Source organism: Microtus oregoni, unplaced genomic scaffold (genome assembly GCF_018167655.1).
Source record: "Microtus oregoni isolate MIOR12 unplaced genomic scaffold, Mior012 000014F_ref0000157, whole genome shotgun sequence".
In the NCBI taxonomy this organism is placed as follows: Eukaryota; Metazoa; Chordata; class Mammalia; order Rodentia; family Cricetidae; genus Microtus; species Microtus oregoni.
The window spans coordinates 43200312-43227008 of record NW_024543073.1 but is presented as its reverse complement, the minus strand read 5'-3'; the positions used below and the strand labels follow the sequence as shown (position 1 = coordinate 43227008).

The 26697-nt window shown below is 37.4% G+C and overlaps 1 protein-coding gene across 1 annotated transcript in view; it reads left to right on the top strand.

Moving 5' to 3' along the window:
* Iqcm (IQ motif containing M) overlaps positions 1–26697 on the top strand; it is a 415125-nt gene that overhangs the window by 177476 nt on the left and 210952 nt on the right. The window contains exon 10 of the mRNA XM_041663710.1: positions 2553–2687. Coding sequence (XP_041519644.1) covers positions 2553–2687 — 135 coding nt within the window. The remainder of the gene's footprint in view (positions 1–2552; positions 2688–26697) is intronic.

Sequence of the window (26697 nt, the reverse complement as noted above, 5' to 3'; positions counted from 1 at the left end):
CCTGGAGATGCTAATCCCTGTGGCTAAACATTTTGTCTGAATACTGACAACCAATAAAAGCCCTGGATGTGATAGAAATACCAACATCCTCCTTGTGTTCTCCCCTTCTCCCCCTCAACCCCCACCTCCATCCACCCCTCCCATGGGGAGTCAACAAAGCCTGAGAAAGGACCAAATCTCAATCTCATCTGCCCCCTGCTCCCTGCATCAAGGCTGTACAAGGTATCCCACCATATGGAATTGGCTCCCTATGGCTAGTTCATGCACCAGGTATAGATCCTGGTCCCAATGCCTAGGGGATTCACAAACAGACCAGGCTACACAACTCACAGCTGTCATCCACATACAGAGGGCCTAGTTTAGTCCCTGTATAGGTTCCCCAGCTACTGCTCTAGAGTTCCTGAACTCCCACAAGCTCGGTTCAGCTGTCTCTGTGGACTTCCCTGTCATGACCAAAGACCAATTTTTTTATCGTTGACTTTCTATTTTTTATTTGATCAGTTGAGTGTTGCTTAAGTATGACTAGACCAATTTCTTGAAGAATGAAAGTGAATGGTGCAAGTAAATTATACTTAACTGGAATCACTTTTTGCTTTTATGGGGATTTTGGTAGTTGGGAAGGGACCTGAAGATTACACACAGAGAACATGGTAAGTTGTTATCGTTAATGAAGAGGTTCCAAAAATATTGTTTTTTCATTTTTTTGTTTGTTTTTCCAGGCAGATTTTCTCTGTAGTTTTGTAGCCTGTCCTTGAACTAGTTCTAATACACCAGGCTGGCCTCAAACTCACAGAGATCCATCTCCAAAATATTGTTAAAGGCATAGAGAAATGCAGCAGGGACAGAATGGAAGTTAAAAAAAAAATTACACTATCATGAGAATTCATGAAAATAATGGAGCCAACTTTCTCAAAAACTAGATTTTCATGCAGCGGTTGCTCCTCCCTGCCACTCCGCAGGGCTCCTAAGTCCCTGGACAGATTAAAGCTCTGAGGCAATGAAATGCAGATGGTGGCATTTCTGGTCAAAGGGCCAGAAACAGAAGGAGGCCTTGCACTCTGCTCTACAATGCAGGGAGAACAGGTCCTAAAAGCAGCAGTTTTAATTTGTAGATTTGAAAAGCAAAGATAAACGTATACCTACATCAGTTATTAATTGGTTCTGTTTCTGATGGTTTTGAAGATTTGGCATTGCCATTCATATTTAAGAATTTAGATAGGAATTTCTTAAGGTTTTTTTTCTTTTTTCTTTTCTCTTGCTGTGAAGTCAGTAAGCAGAATGCAAACATTGCTACTAATTGTATTCCTGAATCAGAAATCCAAAGTATAATAGAAATCCAAGTGGTTAGAGTGTGAATTGAGAGCTAAAAGGGGAAAAATAGGAGGAAGTAATGACTACTGATCCAAGTCGTCAGGAGTCCGGGACCTGGGATTCTTGTTCCTGCTGGCAACACTGTGGACACACGGCAGTTTCCATGTACTGTTTGTGGGCATCTAAATTAGCAGCTCCATTATGAAGAACAGGTAGGAGATTCAAAAAATAAAAATAAATAGGTCGATCTGCTGTTACAGACCTAATGGTTAGAATAAGAGGTTCACATCTCAAGGTCTGCCTAGGCAACTTGGTGATCCCGTCTCAAAATAAAATGAAAAAGAGTTGTGGTGGTGATACACAGTTGTGGAATACTTGTCTTTTATGCATGGGATCCTAGACTCAGACTCCAGGATCTTAAAAAGAAATTTAAAAAGAAAGAAAAGAAAAACAAACATCATGTGATTCAGCTGAACCATCCTGACTGTATATTCAAAGAAGTAAGAGCAGCATGTCAAAGAGACACCTGCATATCTGCACACCTGTGTTCATGGTCACACTAGTCATAGTAGTGCAGACATGGGTCAAATTAGGTGTCTAGCAACAGATACATGAGTAAAGAAGCCATTTTATAGATCCACACTGCAGTGTCAGCCGTAAAGAAAAGTTAAATACTTTTATTTTCAGCAATATGCAAAGTGAAATATGTCACACACAGAAAGACAAATACCACATGTCCTCTCTTACATATAAATGTTTTAAAAGTCAGCATGAGCATTGAATAGCAGCTATTAGTGGCAGGGAAGGAATATGTGAGGTGGGATTTGAATGGTTTATGCTGTGTGTGTATTCTAGATTATCACACAGTGAATACATCTTAATAAAAGTAAAATATTCCGAGTTAGAGTTTGTAATGAAGTTTTGGTGTGAATATGTGTAATAAGGTCTGAGATCTCTTGTCGTGAAAGAGATTCAGCCCCCACTGCACCCTGTGTTCTCCATGGGGAGCCAGACTGCGTTTCAATTCTGTGGAAATGGGTGAGAAAGAGAAGCCCCTCCTCTCGCCCCTTGCCAAAAGGCTGGCACCACTGTGGCTCCTACAATCCCAAAGACTCATCCGTACATGTGACATTAAAGCTGGGATTGTCATTGCTTCCGGTTGGGAAGGACTTTTCATGTGACTTGTCCTTGGCGCGTTATTTGTAAAAGAAGCTATATTATTTAACCTTTTTGGCTTTTAGTTTATGAAACCATGTTTGCCAAGAGAGAAGACTGGCAAGGGTTAGAGAGAAGCGAGCTGCTGAAGTACTTCAATGACTGTGGTCATTTCCCTACGCAGAAACAGATTGATGAGTACTGGGACCTGTTCCACAGACGTGAGTGCTGCGTCTCTCATTCTTTGCCGGCCTTCCTTTGTCCTCTCCTTGCTTTCATCCTTGTTCCTTCTTTATCTATCTTGTTTTATTTATCATTTAGTCGTGTATAATCATTGCACATTGTATTTTATTAAATAAGGACAGTTTCTTGCTTGAACCCATCCCCCTATGTCCTTTGCCGTCTGCTAAACCATAAAGTCCCTTCCCTCAGATTTGTTTCTATCTGAACTTAATCCATATGAGGAAGAAAAGTTAAAAGAAATTAAAGTTGCTTTTTAATTGGAGAACATAAAAATAATTTCAGCTTTTTCTTTAAAATATATATTTTGATATATCAAAAAGTTGTATCTAGAAATGTATGTTAATCACTTTTTCAATTAGTATGATAACTATGCTGTAAAGAAAAATGATTTAAAAAGAATTATTTTGACTTGGGGCTTCAGAGGATTCAAATGCAGTGAAACGGAAATGAGGGAAGAGGGGAACAGGACAGCAGAATGCTGAGCACGAGGACATGCCTCAAGGAATGTGTTTCTGGAAATTTCTAGACCCTCCCAGAAAAGCACTGTCTGCCAGGGTCAAAGCATTCAACACTGAGACCGCTGAGAACACTGGGGACATTTCTTTTATAATGAAACTATGCAGAATATATTTAATCTACAAAATTTAAAATTGCTGCTAATTTTTTTTTCTCCTGAATAGTAAGATTTGATCCTGATAAAACACTGCCAGGTACAGACACATAAACATTGTAAGAAAAGCATCTTCCAATTGGAAAATAATTTCTTGCTGGGTGTATAGGTCCGTGATACAGAGCTTGCCTAGGAGTCACAAGGTCAGGGGTACAGTCCACAAATAGTAAATAGACGGAAGGATAAAACTGTCTGATAATATTTAATAATGTATATGAAGTAACATTATTCTCATCTATAAAGTCTAATAAGAGGAAAACCATCACAGATGTTTGAAATCTTAGTGAATTAATTTTTTTTAGCTTTATTTCCCCTAGGCTTATTGAAGTTTAATGGACAAAAACATTTGAGTTGTACGATGTGGTGTGATATGCCACACATTGATGGCCAAAGTCATGATCCAGCATATCTGCCATTGTCATAACTTCCTCCTGTGTATCTGTGTAAGACTCTCTCACTTAGAGAGTCTTAAGTAAGCTATACACCATTATTCATTTCTTTTTCCTTCTTACTAAACTTGTTTTAAAATCATGCTGCTGTATTTTGGATTCCTTGTTCATTACACAAGTACATGTGTCTTATTAGTATCTTACTGGTTTACTTAACTGGTACCAATGGCAACATATTCAATCCGCAAAAGGAGGAGATTATGTAGTATTTTCCTTGGAGTGTCTTGCTTGCTCCATTTAGTTCAATGTCCTCCAATTTCATGTATGTTTTCTGCACGGACCAGTTCAGCCGGGACACTGGGACCGATGGGATAGGGTCTCAGGAATAGGTGGTAAGGACTTGACAAATGACAAACAGACACAAGACTCAAAGGAATCGCATCTGAATGCGTCTTTACTAGGCACGAGGCTCATCCTTTATACAGAAAAGATTGCTTAACAGCATGTATTGTTTTTTCATGCAGTACAGATTATTCTTAGAATCATTATATCAGATACATAAGAATAGATTTTCATCAGACAGATGTCCCCAGTGTGAGTCTGTGGTTGGTCATGCTAGACATGGCCTGACATTAGTTTTGATATAAATCTTTATTTAGGCTATGAGTTCATAGCATTTTGAGCTAAGGGCAAGCAATTGTGGTATATAGTCGTTTTATATTTTTGTAATCTATGTAGAAGAATGTTTTTTATATTTTTAACTCCTTTTTAAACCTCTTTCAAAACCAATTTTAGGATGTTATAGGCATTTATCTCTTTTTATTTTATGTTGAATTTGTCTTAATTGCTTAATTTAGTTTATCTTTTGTTTTTTATTTATTAAGCACCAGATTAGACATGGAAACCTTTTTAAAAATGTTAACCCATATTTTTCCATTAACATCATATACTCCTGTTTATGGCAATGGTTCATCAGTAGACTCTGAAGACTTAAACTATTCTTCCAGAAGAAACCAGACTGTATTTCTTAGAACATAAGCAGGTAATTCCAAGAGTGCAAGGGTTCCAATGCAGGAAGCACAGCATACACACACCTTTTCTGTGGACACTCTTCCTTGAAGCTTGTGCCACATCTTAAGTGAGAGATCACGCAGACTCTGCAGGAGGTGGCATGACATTTTCAAAGTGACAAAGCTTCCTTTATGATGATGGGTACTATCTATTTGTTCATGTAGACCTTATTTCTTTATTCACACCTCTGCTGATAATGCTCAAGAAGATACCATGATAATACCATGTCTTAATATCTATTTATGGCATTTCTACAGTGAACATTTAGGTACTTCTTTGCCATGATGATTTAATTACCTTGTTCAGATGTTCAGAATTATGATGGTTCTGGATGATTTTTTTAAAACAGCATTTCTGTATTGTTTTCTGTATTGGCTGCAGCAACTTACACTGCTACCTACATTTTCAAATGTTTCTTCTTCCCCCATCTTTACCACTTATCACTTGTCTTATTGGTACTGATCATCAGCTATTATAGCATATGTGTAGTGGCATCTCAGTGAGGTTTGAGTTATATTTTTCTGATCATTAATAATGTTGAGAATTTTTTCTTATTGTTGGTTATAAGGAGTTTGGGGCTTTTTTGACAATGTTCTGGTCCTTGTCCATTTTTAATTGATTTCTTTGTGAGTTTTAGTTATCTAAGTTTTAGAATTTTTTTGTGAAGCTTTCTGTATTAACCCGTCACGGATAGTTTATCAGTATTCTTCCCATTCTTCTGGCTGCCTTTTAGCCTGCTGGTTTTTGCTTTTCCAGTGTGTTAGCTCTTTAATTAGTTGTAGTCTCACTATTTGTGGTGATGAGGCGAGCAGGCCTGCTTTTGTCCCAGCTCACTCTGTAGATGGAGCGGCAGGCCGCGATCCTGGAGACAGGCCACCAGCGTGGCTAGCTTTACACCCAAAATAACAACACACAAATTGTATTCTTTCAAACACTGCTTGGCCCATTAGCTCTAGCCTCTTACTGGCTAACTCTCACATCCTGATTAACCCATTTCTAATGAGTGTAACATGACGAGGTAGTGTCTTACCGGGAATATTCTTAACCTGCATCCATCTTGGAGAGGAGAGCTATGGCGACTGTCTGACTCTGCTTCTTTCTCCCAGCATTCTGTTCAGTCTACTCTGCCTACCTAATTTTCTGTCCTATTAAAGGGCCAAGGCAGTTTCTTTATTAACCAATGAAATCAACACAAAACAGAAGACCCTCATTCATCAACTATTTATTTTATGTTTTTGTTGTTTGCTTTTGTGGTGATGTCCGAAATATCCTAGCCAACCATTTGCAAGAGTGCTTTGTGCCCAATATCATCTTATAAGAATTTCATGGTTTGAGACTGCATTTTAGTGCAATCCTTTTTTTGGTGGATGTTTTATAATTATACAACACAGGTACAATTTATTCTTTTATCTGCAGATATCCAGCTTCCCCAGCACTACTTGTTTTCTTTTTTCTTTTTTCTTTTTTTTTTTTTTTTTAGTTTTTTGAGACAGGGTTTCTCTGTAGCTTTGGAGCTTGTTTTGGCACTTGCTCTTGTAGACCATGCTGGCCTTGAACTCATAGAGATCCACCTGCCTCTGCCTCCCGAGTGCTGGGATTAAAAGTGTGCGCCACCACCACCCAGCTTCCCAGCACTCCTTGTTAAGACGCCACCTTTCTCTCTTGTATTCTTATCATCGCTGTCAAAGACGGGTTTCCTTCAAGGATGTAGATTTGGTACTGAACCTGTTCTGTTTCATGAGTTTATATGTTTTGTAGTTGTTCCACTGTGATTGTTTATAAACATTTGGTGGTGGTGGACTCATCCCATGGGGGGTGGCAGTTGCACAAGGGGCAGCAACAGGTCACCAGAGGCCTCAGTTGGTCCCCTTGGGTGGGAAAGTGTGGCAGGTGAGAGAGAAAGAGAAGCCATGCAGAGAGAGTGTTTTGGTATAGAGTTTATTTAATGGGTTATAGAGGGGAAAGGGAATGAGGAAAGGGGGAAAGAAGAAAGGTGGAAAGGGAAAAGAGAGAGAAGAGAGAAAGGCAGAGATAGACAGATAGATAGATAGATAGACAGACAGATAGACAGACAGATAGATAGGGATAAAGAGCGAACGAGGGGGAGAAAGGCAGTAGCTACCTCATCAGGAGAAGGACTGGAAGAGAAAGAGAGAGAGCTGGAGAGGAGGCTGGGGATCCGCTTGTCTCTGTGGAAGTGGTGGGAGTGGGCGGAGCTTGTCTTTTACAGGAACAGGGTACCCAGATGACAGGGAAGGTCATCAAAATAATAAAACCCACACTCCTTTGAAATCTACAGACTTATAATAATTTAAAGTCAAAAAACATAATGGTGTTGTTTTTATTTCTTAAGACTTTTTGGCCATTAGGCATCTTTTATACTGCTATATACATTTTAGATATTTTTTTTTCTAAAGTGACGTTTTAAAAGGCCTCACCCTCTCAGAGAAGTAGATGGGATGAAGGAAGGTGGGGAGAGCAGGAGGAGGGGAGGGAAAGGGAACTGGGATTAGAATGGAAGATAAGATTGTTTTAAAAATTAAAAAAAAATAATAGATTTAAAGTAACTAAGATAACATCATCTTGTCCAGATTCTATTTTGTATTGGTGTAGACACTCTTAGTCACATTTGTCTGACAACACACTTAGCATTGTCTGTGGCTATGACTGTGGTCCAGATGTAGTCACCAAACTAATGTTTGCACAAGCTAAAAAGAAGGTAAAATAACTGAGAAAGGTATAAATAAAAAATAGTTGTCATGTTGTATCTGAAAAGCTACTATGTTCTGCCAAAACAAATACTGCAAGGTTACTCTGATCCTCATCAAAGATAGATATAATTGTGGTCTGTGTGGTCTTTTGTCTTTAAAAATGCTGTCCATGCTGGAGAGATGGTTCAGTGGCTAAGAGCATTAACTGCCCTTCCAGAAAACCTGGATTCAATTTCAGCACCCACATGCCAGTTCATAACTATCTATAACTCCAGTTCCAGGGGATCTGGCACCCTCACACAGACACACAGATATATATGCAGACCAAACACCAATGCATGTAAAAAATGTTGTGTCCATGATCTTTGGCACCAAGAATCTTTCTGGGGTACTTTCCTGCTCTTGAATATATGCTTAAAAATATGACTTTAATTGACCTTATGTATATGCTGGTCTGTAATTTTCTAGTCTGTACTGTAATAGTTTCAAAAGATTTTATTAAATGTGATGGCAATTTGGGCAGTGCGAATATATTTATATTCATTCTTCCAATCTATAAATGCAAAGGGACTTTCCATTTACTTCTGCCTAATGTCTATTTCATTAATATCTTATTGTTTTCAATGTAAAGATATTTCACTTTCTGGGTTCAATTTATTTCCAAGTATTTTGCTTTTTTTGATACCATTATAAATTGAATTATTTTCTTAATTTATTTTTCTGATAATTTTAATTTGTATAAAGAATTGAAGTGTATGCTTTTGCATGTTAGCATTACTTTGTACATTTGAGTCTTATGTCTTTCTGATATGTTTAATGACAATTTATTTATAGTGAAATCTAGGAAAGGCAGTATTTTCGGATGTATATTTTTGACATAGGAAAAGCTGTCACTAGGTTGGGATCCCAAATTTCAACTGAATCAAGATCTTGTTTTTAAATATTTCTTTCTTTGTCTTTAGGGTCATTCACCCAGCTCTCTTTACTTCTGGACTTGGCCACTGCTGTCACTACACTTAGAATTATTTCTCAGCTTTTATGACTATTTGCTTACCTGTTGTCAGAGACACCTGAATCATTTTGAATTTCAGTGTCCATGACTAGGTTAGTTGTTTGAGTTTTAAACACGACAAATACTGAATATAGAAAATGTAGAAAATAGGATAATATATAAAGCTGCCAATAAATTACAGTTGTTAACACATAAAATCTATCTAGTCTCCACTGTGCATGAAATATTATTTTCATGAAAATCCATATTTTCTGCAAATTATGTAAATATCTGTTTCTCTGTTTTACAATACTCCTGATTCCAAGCTGTACATTTATTCACATTATTTATGCCTTAATACTAACCTGTCATATGTGTATTCTGAAATGTATTTACTATTGTATATTTAAGTTATTTGGACTTTGTTTTAAAATGATTTAATTTTAAAAATGAATGCATCAAGTCAGTTATTTTAATGATGAGCAGGTGTTAATATTCAAAACATAATAGTTTCACAGGGTTGTTTCATTTCTTTGGGTACACTGCTCTGAATTGTTGATGTTTATTACCTGGTTCTACAGCTCAGTGGCTTTTTGTCTTTTGGAGACTGTTTTTAACCTTTCCATTTTTTTTCTTCTCTATGAAAGTAAAAAAAATATCCCTGCCATTGTATTGATACAAGGCTTAAATGAAATTATTCATGTGAAATATTTAATATTTAACTATAAGTGCTCAATAAGTGTTTGCTATTTTTGCTAATTATTCTATATTTAAGTTTTAAAAAACTTTGTTTTGAAGATGTTCAAATCCTGAACTTTATTTAATTATATGTTGACTCATTTCATATGGATTTTGGCCAGTTGGCTTCTACACATACCCTCTCTCTTGATAAAAAAAAAAAAAAGTGTTTCTGCTCATCTGAAACTTGAGCACAAGGGCTGAGAGGAACTTTTGAATTTACTGGTAAGGCTGAAGGCTCAACCTGAGTTTCTTCAACCTCAGTCGATTTTAATTGACATAGGCAAAGGTTGTTTGTTCATTTCCTGGCTGCCCAGACCCAAATAATCACACAGAAACTATATTCATTTCAACGCTTCTTGGTCAACAGCTTAGGTATAGCTTTTACATCTTAAATTAACCCATATCTATTAATTTGTCTATCACCACAAGGCTGTGGATTACTGGAAAGTTTCTGGTGGTGGTATCTTTCTCCTTTGGCAGCTACTTGGTATCTCTCTAACTCTGTCTACTCTCTATCATTAACTCTGTTCAGATTTTTTAACTGGGTTCACTCTGCTAAGCCATTGACCAAAACATTATTATTCATCAAACAATAAAGAAACACATATACATAAGGGCATCCCACATCATCTCCCCCTTCCTGTCTAATTAAAAAGAAAGACTTTAACATTGTAAAATTACATATACAGATCAGTTATTAAACAAAAAATATTGTTACAATATTTCTTTGTGAGTCTAAAGTTTCATATTTTATTTATCATAACTAAAGAAAAATATAATTATAACTATTCTTCAACTCCATCAAAGACTCCAGAATGACATAATATTACCTAAGTAAACAACAAGTACAATCAAGCAACTTTCAAAACTCTAGATTTACAGAGAAATCTTGCTGACTGGACAGTCACCCAAAATTCTTATGTAATGTTAGGGCATCCATTGTCAACCTATAGGCCCATAGTATCCAGCAGACTTTTCCATGAAGCAGGCAATTTGAAGATCTATTCTGTCTTAGAAAGGCAAAGTTCATTAGTTGCTTTTTTGTTCTTGTTGTTTCCTACATAATGTCTGGAAGGTTTTTTTTTTTTTTCATGAAGCAAGAACCCTGAAGAACTATCTCACCTTCTTTTGGAAAGTTTAGCAGTCATTTTTCTGTGGGTCCTGCATGTCCAGTTCATATAGTATACCATCAAGCAGTCAAGGCAAGAACAGTTTCTTGTCCAAATGGCTAGCCTTGTTATGTTAAAGGCAAATTCCATAACAAAAAGACTAACTTATCAAAACATTATAAAATGCCATATTCTGTAGGTCTTTGGAAGGTTGGAGATTATATAGCTCACTGAAATATATCTCTGTACATCCAGAAATACTAACTTGACTGCAGTTTGACTAATATAGATGACTATCTATTAATCTGTATTTCTTAATTATACATTATATTTTTTAAATGAGCTGTACAAACACTATACCTTAAACAAGAGTAGAAATACATCTACACAATGTAACAAATCAACCTTAAATATGTATCAATAGATCAAGATCCACACCAATGCAAAATATTCATTTCTATATCAGACTTCATTTTGTTTTTGTGAATATATTTCAAACTCAGTGGTATGAAAACACAATTCCATGAATTTGAGGAAGACATCTGGGCTGTAGATACAGCTCAATGGTGGAGTACTTGCCTAACATATATTAGGTCAGAAGTGCAAAGAAAAAACAAAAAAAAATCACAAAATATTGCCCTGCCTGTAAGTATTGCAACTCAAATAGAAAGGTATTCTGGCAGTTTGGAAGCAAGGAATACCACAAAGTCTTATAACTGTGCTCCAGGGAAAGTTTCCCCCATGAAACTCTGCCCCAGTGGGTGAAGGTTACCCCAGGGAAGTCCCTACAGCTCTGCTCAAGCCCTGTGAAGTGTAACAACTCTGTTCCTCTAGGGTAAGGTTTCCCCAGCAAAAGTGTTTCTGTTCTACTCCACTCTTTTCTTTTCCCACTACAGTGAAAGTTGTTACTTCTCTGCTCTGCTCCACTCTAATGAAAGAAGGTTTCATTGAAACCCCAGTCAATAGATTTATTGGGAGGGAAGAATCAAGAAAGGTGGCTGCCTATAGGGTGAGGAAGCAGCAAACTGAACAGGGCTTGGAACTTATATAATGTACCTTGAAGGGGGGGTTCCAGGGTGGCTTGGGATTGGTTGGTTTTGTGCTCAGGGATTGGTGGGTTTTTATGCTCAGGGACCTCAGGATTGGTGAAATTTCAATCCATGTTCCTACGTCAGGATCAAGGTATTTTGTTTTGGTTCTTTTCACCCTACACTGCCCTCTTCAACAGCTTTTCACATTATAACAGCTTTGCTTTTGTCTTGTACAGACTAGTTTCAGTCAGTTTTGAGATAGGTTAGTTATTTTTAAGTAAATGGTGAGTCTGTTAAAATTCTTATTAATTAGATATTTTAGAAGAAAAAATAATTAAAAATATGTTTCTATTTTAATTCTTAAGTTTAGGGAACTTTCTTTCTTATGTGCATCTGGGGTGTGTATGCTTGTGTCTGTGGAGAAGTATTCAGAGGCTAGAGAAATGTCTATTCTCTTGAGCTATCACGTCTCACGGAACTTGAAGTTCATCTTTTGGTTTGGTTGGCTGACAAGGAAGCTCTTGTGCTTCTCTCATCCTGCCATCTTGGTGCTGGCATCATGTGTGTACACAGTCATTCCTTACTTTTTGTGTGAGACCAGCTCAGGCCTTCATGCTTGTCCAGAAATTCTTCTTATAAGATGGGTTAGCTTTCTCCTCTAGAAAACAGTGTGATGATTTTATTTTATTTTAGTATCTAGTTATATATCTCTATCCCACTAAAAATTCTTTTGATATACACAATACTTTTAAAGTGAAATAAATACTGGTAAGGATTGAAAGAAAATGAAATCTTGGAGAAGTGATAGAATATTTTGTCATTAATTCCATTTTCAAGATAATCTTCGTATTCATTTTAGATTGTCAGTCATCTTTACTCATACTGACTTCTTTGTGGATAATAGCTCAATGTATGAACTTACACTTATTTTGATCCAGTAGAGTATTTAATATAATTCACATTCTTTGTGAAGTACATGTATGCTTTAGCATGAATCTCCTCCACTTTGCTCTACTTGTTAGCATTTTCATAACAAATAATATCCCAGTGTCTAAATATGCCATCTTTTACTTAGGCATTAGGTTAATGGCTGTTTGAGTTGCTTCTACCTTTCTGCTATTAAGTACTATGAACATATTTTTGTGGCTTTTATTTGCATTTTTCTAATAATGAGTAATACTACACTTCTTTTGATATTCTCAGTAGATATTTGTTTACCTTCTTGATTCCCCTCTGTATGTTGTGATTACTACTAATTAATAAAGAAACTGCTTTGAGCCTATAGCAGGGAAGAAAAGAGCTAGGTGGGGAAAAATAAGCTGAATGCTGGGAGAAAGAAGGCAGAGTCAGGGAGAAGCCATGTAACCTTGCCAGAGACAGATGCTGGATAGAACATTACCTGGTAAGCAAAAACCATGTGGCGATTCACAGATTAATGGAGATGGGTTAGTTTAGGATAAAGAGTTAGCCAGAAATACTCTATTGGCCAAGCAGTATTGCAAATAATATAGTTTCTAAGTAATTAATTTCATTGTCTGGGAAGTCAAGAACAAATAAGCAGCCACCCCTACAAATTGGCACACCAACGTGGGTAACTGCATCCACATAAAAACCTGAGAGAGTTTGAAAAGGAATTCTAGACACACACAAAAAAAAAAAACAGAGTTTAATACAACTTCTTGCTCTGTTTTCTAGAAACAAGCAGAGGCATGATTTCTTCAAGAGAGGTTTTCCTGATAAGGGGTAGCAGAAAAACAAAACAAAAGAAAAACAAAACTGCAGTTTTGAAATGGCCACTTCCTGAGTTGTTCTACTAGCATGAACTCTGACTCTTTCGGGATGTCTGGCTATGGAGTATTTTAATGGGGATGGTTTGTGAGCAGATTGCTACAACTGGCTTAAAGACAACATAGACCTACTGCAACCCAGTTCTGGATCTGGGGTGGAGAGAATGGCTCACAGAGGCAATGAATGGACTTCTGCCATGTTGGAATGGGTGGAGCCAAGAGTCAAAGCAACCTTAGTCCTAGTAACTCGGCTTAACATATTAAGAAGTACTACTGGACAGAATAGAATTTCAGATATACAATAGGGCAGATTCAGACATAAAAGACCTCTAAATGAGATACCATGTATTAAAAAATGTACATGGGTTTGGCAGAGAGAAGAAAAAGAATAAAGAGACAGTAAATGTAATATAAAAGAGTACAGACAGTCATAGATTAAAGGAGCAAAGATAATAAATAAATATTAAACTGTAGAAAAAGAAATAGAGTTAGAAAAATAAGCCACATAAAGATGGTAAATACACAGAGAGTCTGGATTATGTATATTATTTTGTTTGATTTGAATTTTTTGACTGTGAATGATCTAAGTACAGAGAGACATTTCATTGTATTGGCTGCTTAGCTAAACCAGCATATATATTTTAAAGGTATCATGACTTTGGAATTTGTTTCTAAGGATTTGTTGCTTTGGAAAAAAGGTTCCTCTTTTATTTCCACAGAGGATGAGAACATGTGTAATCATTCTAGACTAATGTGGTTGATGAACCAAGATTCCCTGAAAGGTTTCCCTGAACATCCCCCCCAAATTAATTCACTCAATAAAAAGCAGAAAGCAGTTTGGAGAAAACTATGCCCAAATTCCCAAATATTGTTTATAAATGTTTGTTTACATTTAAATGGGGATATGCTATTGAGATTTGCATTGGTATGGATCTTGGTTTATTGATACAAATTTTAGGTCAATCTTATTATATGTATTTCTGCTCTTGATTAAGGTATTGTGTTTGTGCAGCTCATTTAAAAATGTAAATTTAATGTATAATTAAGAAATAAAGGCTAATAGACAATCATCTAAAATAGTCAAGTTTGTAATCATGCTATTTAGGTTTTCTAGATGTTTAGAAATATATTTCAGTTAGATATATAATCTTCAAACCTTTCAAAGACCTATGAAATATAGCATTTTTTGTAACTTTTTTTTATTGAGAAAAGGAGAAAAAAAACAAATTTCCACCTCCTCCCAGCCTCCCATTTCCCTCCCCCTCCTCCCACCCTTCTCCCCCTCTCCCCCCACTCCTCTCCCCTTCCCTCTCCAGCCCAAAGAGCAGTCAGGGTTCCCTGCCCTGTGGTAAGTCCTAGGTCCTCCCCCCTCCGTCCATTTCTAGGAAGGTGAACATCCAAACTGGCTAGGCTCCCACAAAGCCAGCACATTACGTAGCTTCAAAACCCCGTGCCATTGTCCTTGGCTTCTCATCAGCCCTCATTGTTCGCCATGCTCAGAGAGTCCAGTTTTATCCCATGCTTTTTCAGTCACAGTCCAGCTGGCCTTGGTGAGCTCCCAATAGATCAGCTCCACTGTCTCAGTGGTTGGGTGCTCCCCTCGTGGTCCTGACTTCCTTGCTCATGTTCTCCCTCCTTCTGCTCCTCATTGGGACCTTGGGAGCTCAGTCCAGTGCTCCAGTGTGGGTCTCTGTCTCTGTCTCCATCCATCACCAGATGAAGGTTCTATGATGATATGCAAGATATTCGTCAGTATTGCTATAGGATAGGGTCATTTCAGGTTCCCTATCCTCAGCTGCCCAAGGAACTAACTGGGGACCTCGGCTTGGGCATCTGGGAGCCACTCTAGGTTCAAGTCTCTTGCCAACCCTAATGTGGCTCCCTTAACTAAGAATTGTGCTTCTGTGCTCCCCATCCAACCTTCCTTTATCCCAATCCTCCTTTTTCCCCAAGTTCCCCCCATTCTCCCCTTCTCCCTTTTCTCTCCCCATCTCCCCTTACCCCCATCCCACCCCACCCCCAAGATCTCAATTTTCTCCCCGGCAATTTTGTCTACTTCCCATAGCCAAGAGGACAACTATATGCTTTTTCTTTGGTTCACCTTCTTACTTAGCTTCTTTGGGATCACCAATTGTAGACTCCGTGACCCTTGTTTATGGCTAGAAACCAATTATGAGTGAGTACATCCCATATTCATCTTTTTGGGTCTGGGTTACCTCACTCAGCATAGTGTTTTCTATTTCCATCTATTCGCATGCAAAATTTGAGAAGTCATTGTTTTTTACCGCAGCATAGTACTCTAATGTGTAGATATTCCACACTTTCTTCATCCATTCTTCCATTGAAGGGCATCTAGGTTGTTTCCAGGTTCTGGCTATTACAAATAATACTGCTATGAACATAGTTGAACAAATGCTCTTGTCATATGATAGGGCATCTCTTGGGTATATTCCCAGGAGTGGTATTGCTGGGTCCAGGGGTAAGTTGATACCAAATTTCCTGAGAAACTGAAACACCGATTTCCAAAGTGGTTGCACAAGATTGCATTCCCACCAGCAATGGATGAGGGTTCCCCTTCCTCCACAGCCTCTCCAGCAAAGGCTATCATTGGAGTTTTTTATTTTAGCCATTCTGACAGGTGTAATATGATATCTCAAAGTTGTTTTGATTTGCATTTCCCTGATTGCTAAGGAGGTTGAGCATGACCTTAAGTGTCTTTTGGCCATTTGAACTTCTTCTACTGAGAATTAAGAACTTAAGACTTTTTATGACAGTGAGACACATCTGTTCCTGGTAGCACCAATCTATTTCAAGAGGATGATGGGCATCAAAGAGGCTTCTCATGGAGTTTTTTTTTTAGCCATTTTGGCAAGGAACTGCTCTTCCCTGAACTGTTTGATAGTGTACTGTGTGAACTGGACAATCAGGACTCACAGATAAATGGCTCCTGAACTTGCCTAAAGGTGAGACCATCCTTCAGGGTTCCTCCTTCATGAAAGAGTCTGCCAGACATTTTGCAGGACACAGAAGAAAGTGACTGACAAACTGCCAATATAGGTGGAACTGTCTTTGTAATTTTCTGCTTCATGGAAAAGTCTGACAGATACAATGGGCTTGTAGGCTGAAGATGGGTGCCCTAGTGTTACAAAAGAACTTTGGGTGACTGTCCAGGCAATGAGATGTCTCTGTCAATTCTAGAGTTATGTAAGTTGCTTACAATGTACTTCCTATTTACTTAGGTAGTATTATATCCTTCTGAAGTTTCTGATGGAGTTGAAGAACAGATAGTTATAATTATAGTTTTCCTTAGTTATGATAAAATATAAAGTAGATATGAATATTGTAACTATAATTTTTACTTGATAGCTGTTTTATTGTATGCAATCTTACTATGTTAAAATTAAAAACTTCTCATTTAGACAGAAGCAGAGGTGATGTGGGATTCCCCTCTATATACTGTGATTACCATTGATTAATAAAGAAACTGCTTTGAGTCTATAGTAGGGCAGAAGAGAGCTAGATGTGGAAAACTAAACTGAATGCTGGGAGAAAGAAGGCAGAGTTAGGGAGAAGCCATGTAGCCTTGCCAGAGATAGATGCTGGATAAAACTTTACCTGGCAAGCCACAGTCATGTGGTGATATACAGATTAATGGAGATGGGTTAGTTTAGAATGTAAGAGTTAGCCAGAAATATGCTTAAGGTATTGGCCAAGCAGTATTGCAAATAATATAGTTTCTGAGTGATTAATTTCATGGTCTGGGTAGCCAGGAATGAATGAGCAGCTTCCCCCAACACTTTCTATAGGGGAATATATTAAAATTTTGTATATTGTTTCAATGAAAAACTGTTTTCGTGTATTATTTGTGTTTTTCTATTCTGGCAAAGTATTTTGACTGCTAGATACATTATTTTCTAATGATATCAACTATTTCTCGTGATATCAACTATTTTTCTCATGATATCAACTATCCAACTGGTATTGTGTCTTTTAAGTTTCTTCTTTATACATTTATTTTATTTTTTGAGAATGTCATATATGAGTACATCATTTACATAAATATCTTCCTTCCCTATCCCCCCACTCTCCCAAGTCTTCTTACTTAGCTATATCCTCTTCTTTACATATTTCACCCACTCATGTGTACATAAACACATATGTTTATATAAGTTTAAAACATATATATATATATATATATATATATATATATATAGTCTATTTAGGGTTGCTTTGAAGAACAAAGTCTTAAAATTTTGATTAATTCTAATTATTTTACTTCTCCATAATAGTTATTTGGCAAAATACTTAATAATTTTTGCCCATCATAATTAGTGAACATTTTTCTAGAAATATAATTGTTAATGGTGAGTTTTTTGTCTGTGGGCCATTTTGTTTTAACCTATTTGCATATTTGAATATATTATTTCATATAAAGCATAATTTGACGTTGATTAATTTTTATCCTTCATCCCTGTGTTGTTTCATTCCTGTCTTGTTTTTCCATGTACATAAATAGTTCCATGAATAATCACAATTACACCATAAATTTTAAAACATTATTTAAAAACATTTCAGTAGTTTAGTAGAGATTGCAATGTGCAGCTTAATTTTTAACAATAGTTACATTTATATTAAAGGATACCTGTTAAAACAGAAGCTTTGTTTCAGTATAGCTCCATATCATGTCTTTACAATGCTATTATTATCACTTGTACTATATATGTGAAAATGTATACCTAACAATAATTTCACAATTATGATAATTTGTTATAATGCCTTTTGTAATAGTTGAGAGGAAGAATGTAGAAACTTGTTTTGTGGAGCTTATATTTATGAATACATTTGCTGCTTCATTTCTCCTCATTCTTTCTTCGAATATGAGCTATTATCTGCTGTCTTTTCCTCAGCAGGGCTTCTACCACTAGGTTCTTTTAATTTCTATAAGTCTGGAGATTTCTTTGTGATTATCATCTTTGAAGAATAGTTTCGCTGCAGAATTATTGGATACAAATTTTAGTTTTCAGCAAATACTCTGACTACATTGTAGCACCTTCTAGTCCTTAATTCTGATGGAAAGTCAGTCATCAGTATTGTTTTGTTTCCTAAGTATAAGAAAATGATATACTTTTCTTTCTGTTTTTGTGATTGACTTTCACCTGTGACTTTCAGCAGTTTGATCGCTGTGTAAGCATAGTATATTTCTACTTATACTTTGAGTTCAAGTTAAGGTTCATTTGATCTGTGTTACTGAACAGACAGAGCTCACCATTTCAGCTGGACTAGCTGATCATCAGGTCCCCAGTATCTGCCTGTTTCCATCCTTCTTATGCTGGGGTGGCTGAAGTCTGTGGTTGCACCTGGCTTTATGCAGAAGCAGGCATCTGAACTTAGGTCTGCACGCTTGGGCAGTACATAGTACACCATTTTCCCAGTGCTGTGGAATTTACGTTTTTGATGAAATTGCTATTCATAAATATGTCTAGAAATTTCCTTTCACCGCTAGAGGGATAGTCACATGTAGCTGGACAAATGCAGCATCCTAAGTTTTATTCATAATTATGCTGTGTGAAGATAATATATGAATGACTTCAGCCTGGAGATCAAAGAAATTATAAAGTAGTTGACGCTTGAGCTAATCATTGCAAGAGAGTTAACTACATTGAAAACAAACACAAAGATTCGACAAATGGAGGAAGAACTCTGTAATTTATTATTCCCTTGGCAGCTGCTACCTCTGAGTAGAAGAGAGTATGTGTTTGCTGGGTGAGGAAGTAGAGAGGATACAATGTTACTGAAATTTCTGGATTAAAAAAAAATCCTGGTCATTTACTGAGACAAAATTAATGGTGAATGCTGTTCCTTCCAGGGAGGGCTCTTACCATTTGGAATTGCTTATTCAACCTATCATCACCTCTCTACTGAAAAGTAAATGTTTTCAAAAGTATAATCCAAATAAAATTTCAGATATAAATCAGTCACGTTCCAGGAGGAGCTATTTAAACACTTTCCCTTAAAGCTGTGCAACCTCAGAGAGACTAGGCACCAAACCCATGGGAGCAAGGAAAAACCCTAAGGATGTCTGACCTCACTTTGTTTTAGCTTTTAACTAGTGCACCCATGTCTGGAAAACATCAAGGACAAAGAAAGACCTTTGGCTTTCTCCCACTTCCCTGTCCTACCTGGCAGTCATATGAATTGCTGCTCTAATTAATATGTTATCCCAACTAGCCACTCTGAATTTTGTAAACCTTTGAGTCTTTTATTATTTGGGTGGAAATATTGAAACCATTGTTAGACAAGCTGTACAGAAAGTCTGATTAAATTTTTCTAATAGTACTTGGCACCAATTGTTGTTCTTAAGATTGTCTGTTTCCTCAAGTAGAAAGTGACCATCATTAAGAGACAGTAGGAACACCAGGGGTGGAGAATGCTGTTTCATCAATAAAGACACAATCAATTCCATATAGCCATTTCAGGGTAAGGGAATCCACTAACACGTCTCTGCTTTCAAAGCTCAAATGTCTGAAATACCCAGACTCCCTGGTGAGAATACCTTTGCAATACAAGGTTCTGACATACTATAATATATTTCATCACAAACTCTTCAAACTTTTATATCATAATTAACTCAGTTTTATACATTGAAAAAAACTTGTCTTGATTAAAATCCCACAACGAAGTAAGTCTACCAAAGCATCAGGAACAGGCTGAATTACCACTGCTAGGAGCCCCACAAGTAGATCAAACTATACAACTGTCACACATATGTAAAAGGCCTACATTGGTCCCATACAGGCTCCTTAGCTGTTGGTCCTGTGTCTGTGAGCTCCTAGGATCCCAGGCTAGCTGTCTCTGTGGGTTTCCTTGTGAATGCCCGTGGCTCGTACAATTCTTCCTCTATCTCTTCAACAGAATTCCTGGAGCTTGCCCTAAATGCTTGGCTATGGATCCCTGCATCTGTTTCTATTATTATCTGTATGAAGACTCTCTTATTACAACTAGGGTAGTCACCAATCTGATTACAAAGGATGACTAGTTCAGGCTACCTACCCAACTATTACCAGAAGTCTTAGCTAGGAAAATCCTTATAGATTCCTCGGAGTTTCCTTTGCATCAAGATTCTACTTGCCTGCTCTCCATCAAGACAACTCTTTCATTATTCCCCACCTCCATCCAGCCCTACAACCCCATCCTTCATGTTCCCATCTTTGCCAGCTCCAAGTCTACCCAAGAGTTCTATTTCTATTCCCAGGACAATCCATGCTTCCCCCATTGGGCCCTCCTTGTTACCTAGCCTCTGGGATTGTGGATTGTAGCATGCTTGTCTTTTACTTTATAGTTAATATTAATTTATGAGTATTTGCCATATTGGCCTTTCTGGGTCTAGGTTACCTCACCCAGAATGAATTTTTTTCTAGTTCTATCCATTTGCATTTAGATTTCCTGGTATCATTGTTTGTAACAGTTGAGTAATACTCCACTGTGTAAATGTATCAGATTTTCTTTATTCATTCTTTGGTTGAGGTTCATCTAGGCTGTTTCTAGATTCTAGCTACTAGGAATAAAGTTGCTATGAACATAGTTGAGCAAGTGTTCTTATTGAGCATCCTTTGGGTATATGCCTTAGAGTGATATTGCTGGGTTTTGAGGTAGATTGATTCACAATTTTCTGAGAAACTGCCATATCAATTTCCAAAGTGGCTGTACAAGTTTGTACTATTACCAGAAGTGGAGAAGTGTTCCCCTTACTCCACATCCTCTCCAGCATAAACTACCATCAGTGTCTTGATCTTAGTGATTCTGACAGGTGTAAGATGAAATCTCAGAATTGTTTTGATTTACATTTTCCTGATGACTAAGGATGTTGAATAACGCTTTAAGTGTATTTCAGCCATTTGAGATTCTTCTGTTGATAATTCTATTTAGATCTGTACTCCACTTTTTAAATTGGGTTATTTGGGTTTTTGATGTCTAGTTTCTTGAGCTCTTTATATATTTTGGAGATCAGTCCTCTGTCCCATGTGGAGTTGGTGAAAATATTTTACCATTCTGTAGGCTTCTGATTTTTTCTTATTGTCAGTGCCCGTGCCTTATAGAAGCTTTTCAGTTTCATGAGGTCCCATTTATTGATAGTCAAACTCAGTGTCCATGCTACTGGTGTTCTATTGAGGAAGTTGTTTCCTGTGCCAGCGCATTCAAGACTGCATCCCACTTTCTCTTCTTTCAGGTCCAGTGTATGTCGTTATATTTTGGGTTCTTTGATTGAGTTTTGTGCAGGGTGATAGATATGGATCCATTTGTATTCTTCTACATGCTGACAGCCAGTTATGCCAGCACCATTTGCTTTTTTCCCCACTGTATAATTTTGGATTCTTTGTCAAAAATCAAGTGTCCTTAGTTGTGTGAATTTATGTCTGGATCTTCAATTCATTTCCATTGATACATCTGTCTGTTTTTATGCCAATATCATGCTCTTTTTATTACTATAGCTCTGTAGTAGAGCTTGAAATCAAGGATGGTGATATCTCTGGAAGTTATTTTAGTGTACAGAATTGTTTTAGCTGTACTGAGTTTTTTGTTTTTTCATATGAAGTTGAGTATTGTTCTTTACTCCTCACACTATTGTGTGTCCCACACAATAGAAAGACAAGGAACATTGCCAAATTCTTTTATGAGTCTACAGTCACCCTGATACCCAAAACACTCAAAGACTCACCAAAGAAAGAACTATAGACCAATATCACTCATGAACAGTGATGCAAAAATACTCAATAAAATACTGACAAACCAAATTCATGAGCACATCAAAAAGATTATTCTCCATGATCAAATAGGCTTCATCACAGAGATATAGTCATGGTTCAACATAAAAAAAACCCTTAATGCAATGCCATTTATAAACAAATTGCATAAAAAGCCCCACATGATCATCTAATTAAATGATGAAAAATCCTTTGACAAAATCTAACACCCTTTCATGATAAAGATCTTGGAGAGATCAGGGATACAATGAACATGCCTAAAGATAGTAAAAGCAATATATAACAGGCTGAACGCCAACATCAAATTAAACAGAGAGAAACTCAAAGAAATCCCACTAAATTCAGGACAAGGCAAGACTATCCACTCTCTCTATATCGATTTAGTATAGTACTTAAAGTTGTAGCTAGAACAATAAGACAACAAAAGGAGAATAAGAGGATACATATTGGAAAGGAAGTAGTCAAAGTTTTGCTATTTACAGATGGTATGATAATATACATATGCAACCCTAAAAATTCTACCAAGGAACTCCTACTGCTGATAAAGTCCTTTAATCAAGTGGCTGCATCCAAGATTAACAACAATAACAAAAAAATCAGTAGCCTTTCTATATAAAAACACCAAAAAAACTGAGAAAGAAATCAGGGAAACAACACCCTTCACAATAGCCACAAATAATATAAAACGTTTTGGGATAACTCTAATCAAGCAAGTGAAAGACCTGTATGACAAGAACTTAAAGTACTGAAGAAAGAAAGTCACAATAAATTTTGTGTTTCTTATGCAGTCCCCATCACCTTAACAGTGAACATTCTGATTCATGTTTTTAAAGGATCAGTAGAACATCAAGAACCTCCTATGCTTCGAGTGGATCAAGTGCTGTATACATGGTTAGTGCTACTGAAATGAAAGCATCGCATCACATTTGTAAAACCTACTGTAACTGCCCAGCTCAGGGCCACACTAACCAACTATTAATGACGAAAACTGATTTCCTCCAAAGTTGCCTCTAGAGCTGTGGTAGTGCCATGGGAGTATCATTGTGCGATATTGACTTTCAAAATTTAAAACTGTTTCCTCATTAAAATCAACATGGGGATTCTGTTACAGTACAAATTTTACATGTCATTCAGGCCTCTGTAGAGATAGGGGAAGCTTCTATGGGGGCACAGGGTTTCATGCATTAGCATAAATCTCTCATGCTTCTATCCTAAAAGTGTCGAACTTTTATTCTTTAGAAACATTCTCCATCTACCAATAGTGTTGTAAATTTAGTATGAGCATGGAGCATTGTTTCAGCTGTCAGTCTTCAGTGACTGGATACAGATAATCAATTTTCACATGCATTTGTCTTCTATTGAGGTTAGCACAGATACACATAAATATGCTTGTTTGTATAGAATATACATTACAGTAGCACTAAATCCTTCCTATATTAAGGGCAGATCTGAGAACTTCTTCCATTTTGGGGTGCAATTTACAGTATTAATTTGAGAAGACATATAATTAGGTATATATAAAGCACTTGTTGAGTATATTTTTTAGCATTGTAATTAACATGTAAGAATAAAGACTTAACAAGCAGGTCCTAACCAAGACTTCACATACTAATTACTATTAAATCACCAGTTTTAAAGTGATACCCAAAATATTTGACTGTGAGAAAGTTAAGGCATCTAGATTTTTTTTAAAGAAAGAAATTTGAATCTGTTAAAAGATATCCCCTATATTATTACTCTCACTCATTGAAATTATAGGGAAAAATGCTGGAACCTTCTCTGTCAGATACAGTGAACTTCTTGACTTTTAAAATTCTATGTAAATGCAAGAATTAATCTTTCCAGTTTCATTAAAAATGTAGGAAATTGATTTATTTTGATATGAAATCTTTCTACTTATTAGGTGATCTCCGTGACTTTCCTTTTATATTTTAATACCTTTTATATTTTATAAGTTTTCTAAACTTTTTCTCCCTAGAGATCTTCTTATACTTTGCTAGAATGATCTCTAATTACCTTAATGTTTGTTGCTGTAGAAATTTGAAAGAGGACCTGTTCTCCTGTAGTGTTCCTCTGACTGGGTGCTGGGTAGGCACAAATATAATTTTAAAGTTCCTTTTTATATAACAGATACATAAAACTCAGTTCATGAAGTTCTCTAGTTCATTCTGTCATGTCTACAGTGCAGCCCAGGTAGTTGTGCTATGCCCACTCTGCTCTGACGCAGCTACCACTTCCCTACTTGCTTGCTCTACTCAAGCTTGCTCTACACACACACACACACACACACACACACACACACGCACACGCACACGCACACGCACACACACGCACACACACAGACATATGAATGCACACTTATTTGTAGTTATATCCACTAACATCCTAATCTATAAACTGTTTTAAGGTCTACACCTCTGCAGGTTGAGGATATTGGTACTAGTTTCTCAACTCTCTTGGGGCTGCTTTGTTTCATGTTACATATTTAACTCTCACATTTCTGTTCTGGGGAGTTGTAGGCTCATATTTTCGGAAATATATTTGCCAAAGACCTTTTCGAAATCTGTCTTTAATATAAGCTCTCACACTTGATGCATGTAGTTAATATAATTTGACATCATTGGAAGTAATGTGAAACCACTGAACACAGGAGCAGCAATGATGAAATAAGCTATAGTCTTGGTAGCAACAAGATGAATCTACTGTATTTGTCACATGATAAGATTTTATGGAGAATATTTTATGCTTGTTTATATGGATTAACATGAGTAATATCTCTTCGAAAGTAGCATAGATTTTCCTCTCAAGTATTTACACAATGTGTCACCTACATGTATAACAACTGGTGGCAGGGAAAGATGGTAACAAGGGAAGCATTTGAGAAGAAAACTTTCTCATTTCTCTAAATTATATGCACATCAAGCTGAAACAAAACAAAGCGCTGCAATAGTTGTTCATTTTCTATTGCCTTGTTAAAGTAGCATGACTGAGACAACTTGTATAGAAAAGCATTTGTCTGGGGTGGGTTCATGGTTCCACAGGGTTAGAATGGGCAACATGTCATCAGACAGGCAGGCAGGTATGACACACGATCAGGCTTAGAGTCTGTGGTTATCGTAGTGTGGAGCCTGGCAGCAGGCATGGCAGTTGCTGAGAGCTTGTATTTTGAGACAACCATTAGGAAGGGAGATATGGAGGAATTGGGAATAGTGAGGGTTTTGACCTCAAAATCGACCCATAAGTGACACATCTACTCAACAAGAACACACCCCATAATCATTGCCAAACAGCTGCACCACTGGGGATGAAACATTCAGATTTGACCCTACTGGGCCACCCTCATTCAGACCACTAAGCCACTGTCTTCTTCTTTTCCTTGTTTTCTTTCTTTGTATCCTGTCAAACAGCCTTCTTTTTCCTCTCTCATTTTTCATTGAACAAATATTAATGAGCCCCCTTTAAATGTGTCATTTCCCACAGATACATAGGCAAAAACTAATGAACGAATGACCTAAATATTTACAGTTTACTTCAGAAGGAAAAAAGGCAGTTACTAGATACAAGGCTGAAATAATCCATAATTTACTTTCGGAGTATTTGAGGGCATTGGGGGAAGCAATGTGGAAACCCAGTGCAGTGAAAGCGCCATAGAATCTGTGAGGGTGAGCCTAGCAAGGACTCCTATTAATGGAAGATACCGCGTCTGAACTGGCCATCTTCTATAACCAGGCAAGACCTCAGTGGTGAGACCTCGACATGAACCCAGCCGCAAAACTCTGTCCTGCCTGAGAGATGACTGGGGGGGGGGGGGGGGGGCAATGCTGGCACAGACCTCTGGGAGAGACCCAAGCTGAAAGAGGTAGCTCATGCCTGACTCTGCCTAAATGACCAGGAAATGGAGGCTGTGTAGCCCAGAGACTTAGCGTAGAACCAAACATGACTAGCCAAAACAAAACAAAACCTCAACGAAATGATCCCTAATGACGTTCTTCTGTACTTAGAGATTGATGCCTAGTCCAGTTGTCATCGGAAAGGTTGCCTTCAGTAGCTGATGAGTGTAGGTGCAGAGACCCACAGCCAAACATTAGGTCGGAGGTCTCCATAGGGTCACTTCCATCAGAGCTCAGGGAACCCCACAGAAGAGGGGAGGAAGAATTGTGGGGATCAGTGGGTAGAGGACACCAGAGAGCATGCCCTTGAATGAACTATAGGATTTGTCTGGGCTCACAGAAGCTGAAGTGGCAGTTATTAAGCCTGCATGGCTTAGATCCTCTACATAAATGCTGGGGTTGTTTAGTTTGGTGTTTTAGAGGGACTCCTGACAGTGGGGGTGGGGGTTGTCTCTGATCTTTTCCCTGTTCTTGAGATCCTTTTTCTCTTACTGGATTGTCTTGTCCAGCCTTGTTGTGAGGGTTTGTGCCTGGTCTGATTGGATCTTGATGTTCCTTGAAGACCTGCTCTTTTATTTTGGGGGGAGTGGGGAGAGACAGGGAGGAAAGATCTGGGGGAGAGGGGAGGTATGTGGAGAAACTACAAGGAGTGGAGTGAGGGGAAGCTGTGGTCAGGATGTATCGTGTGAGAGACTTATAAATAAAAACTGATAATGGATGTTTAAATGAAAAAAAGAAAACTTATAAATAATAATTTCTTAAATATAAGCCAACAGCTGACAGTTTTTAAAATTCATTATGCACAATAGGAACAGAATTAGGCCCCAAAGAAGAGT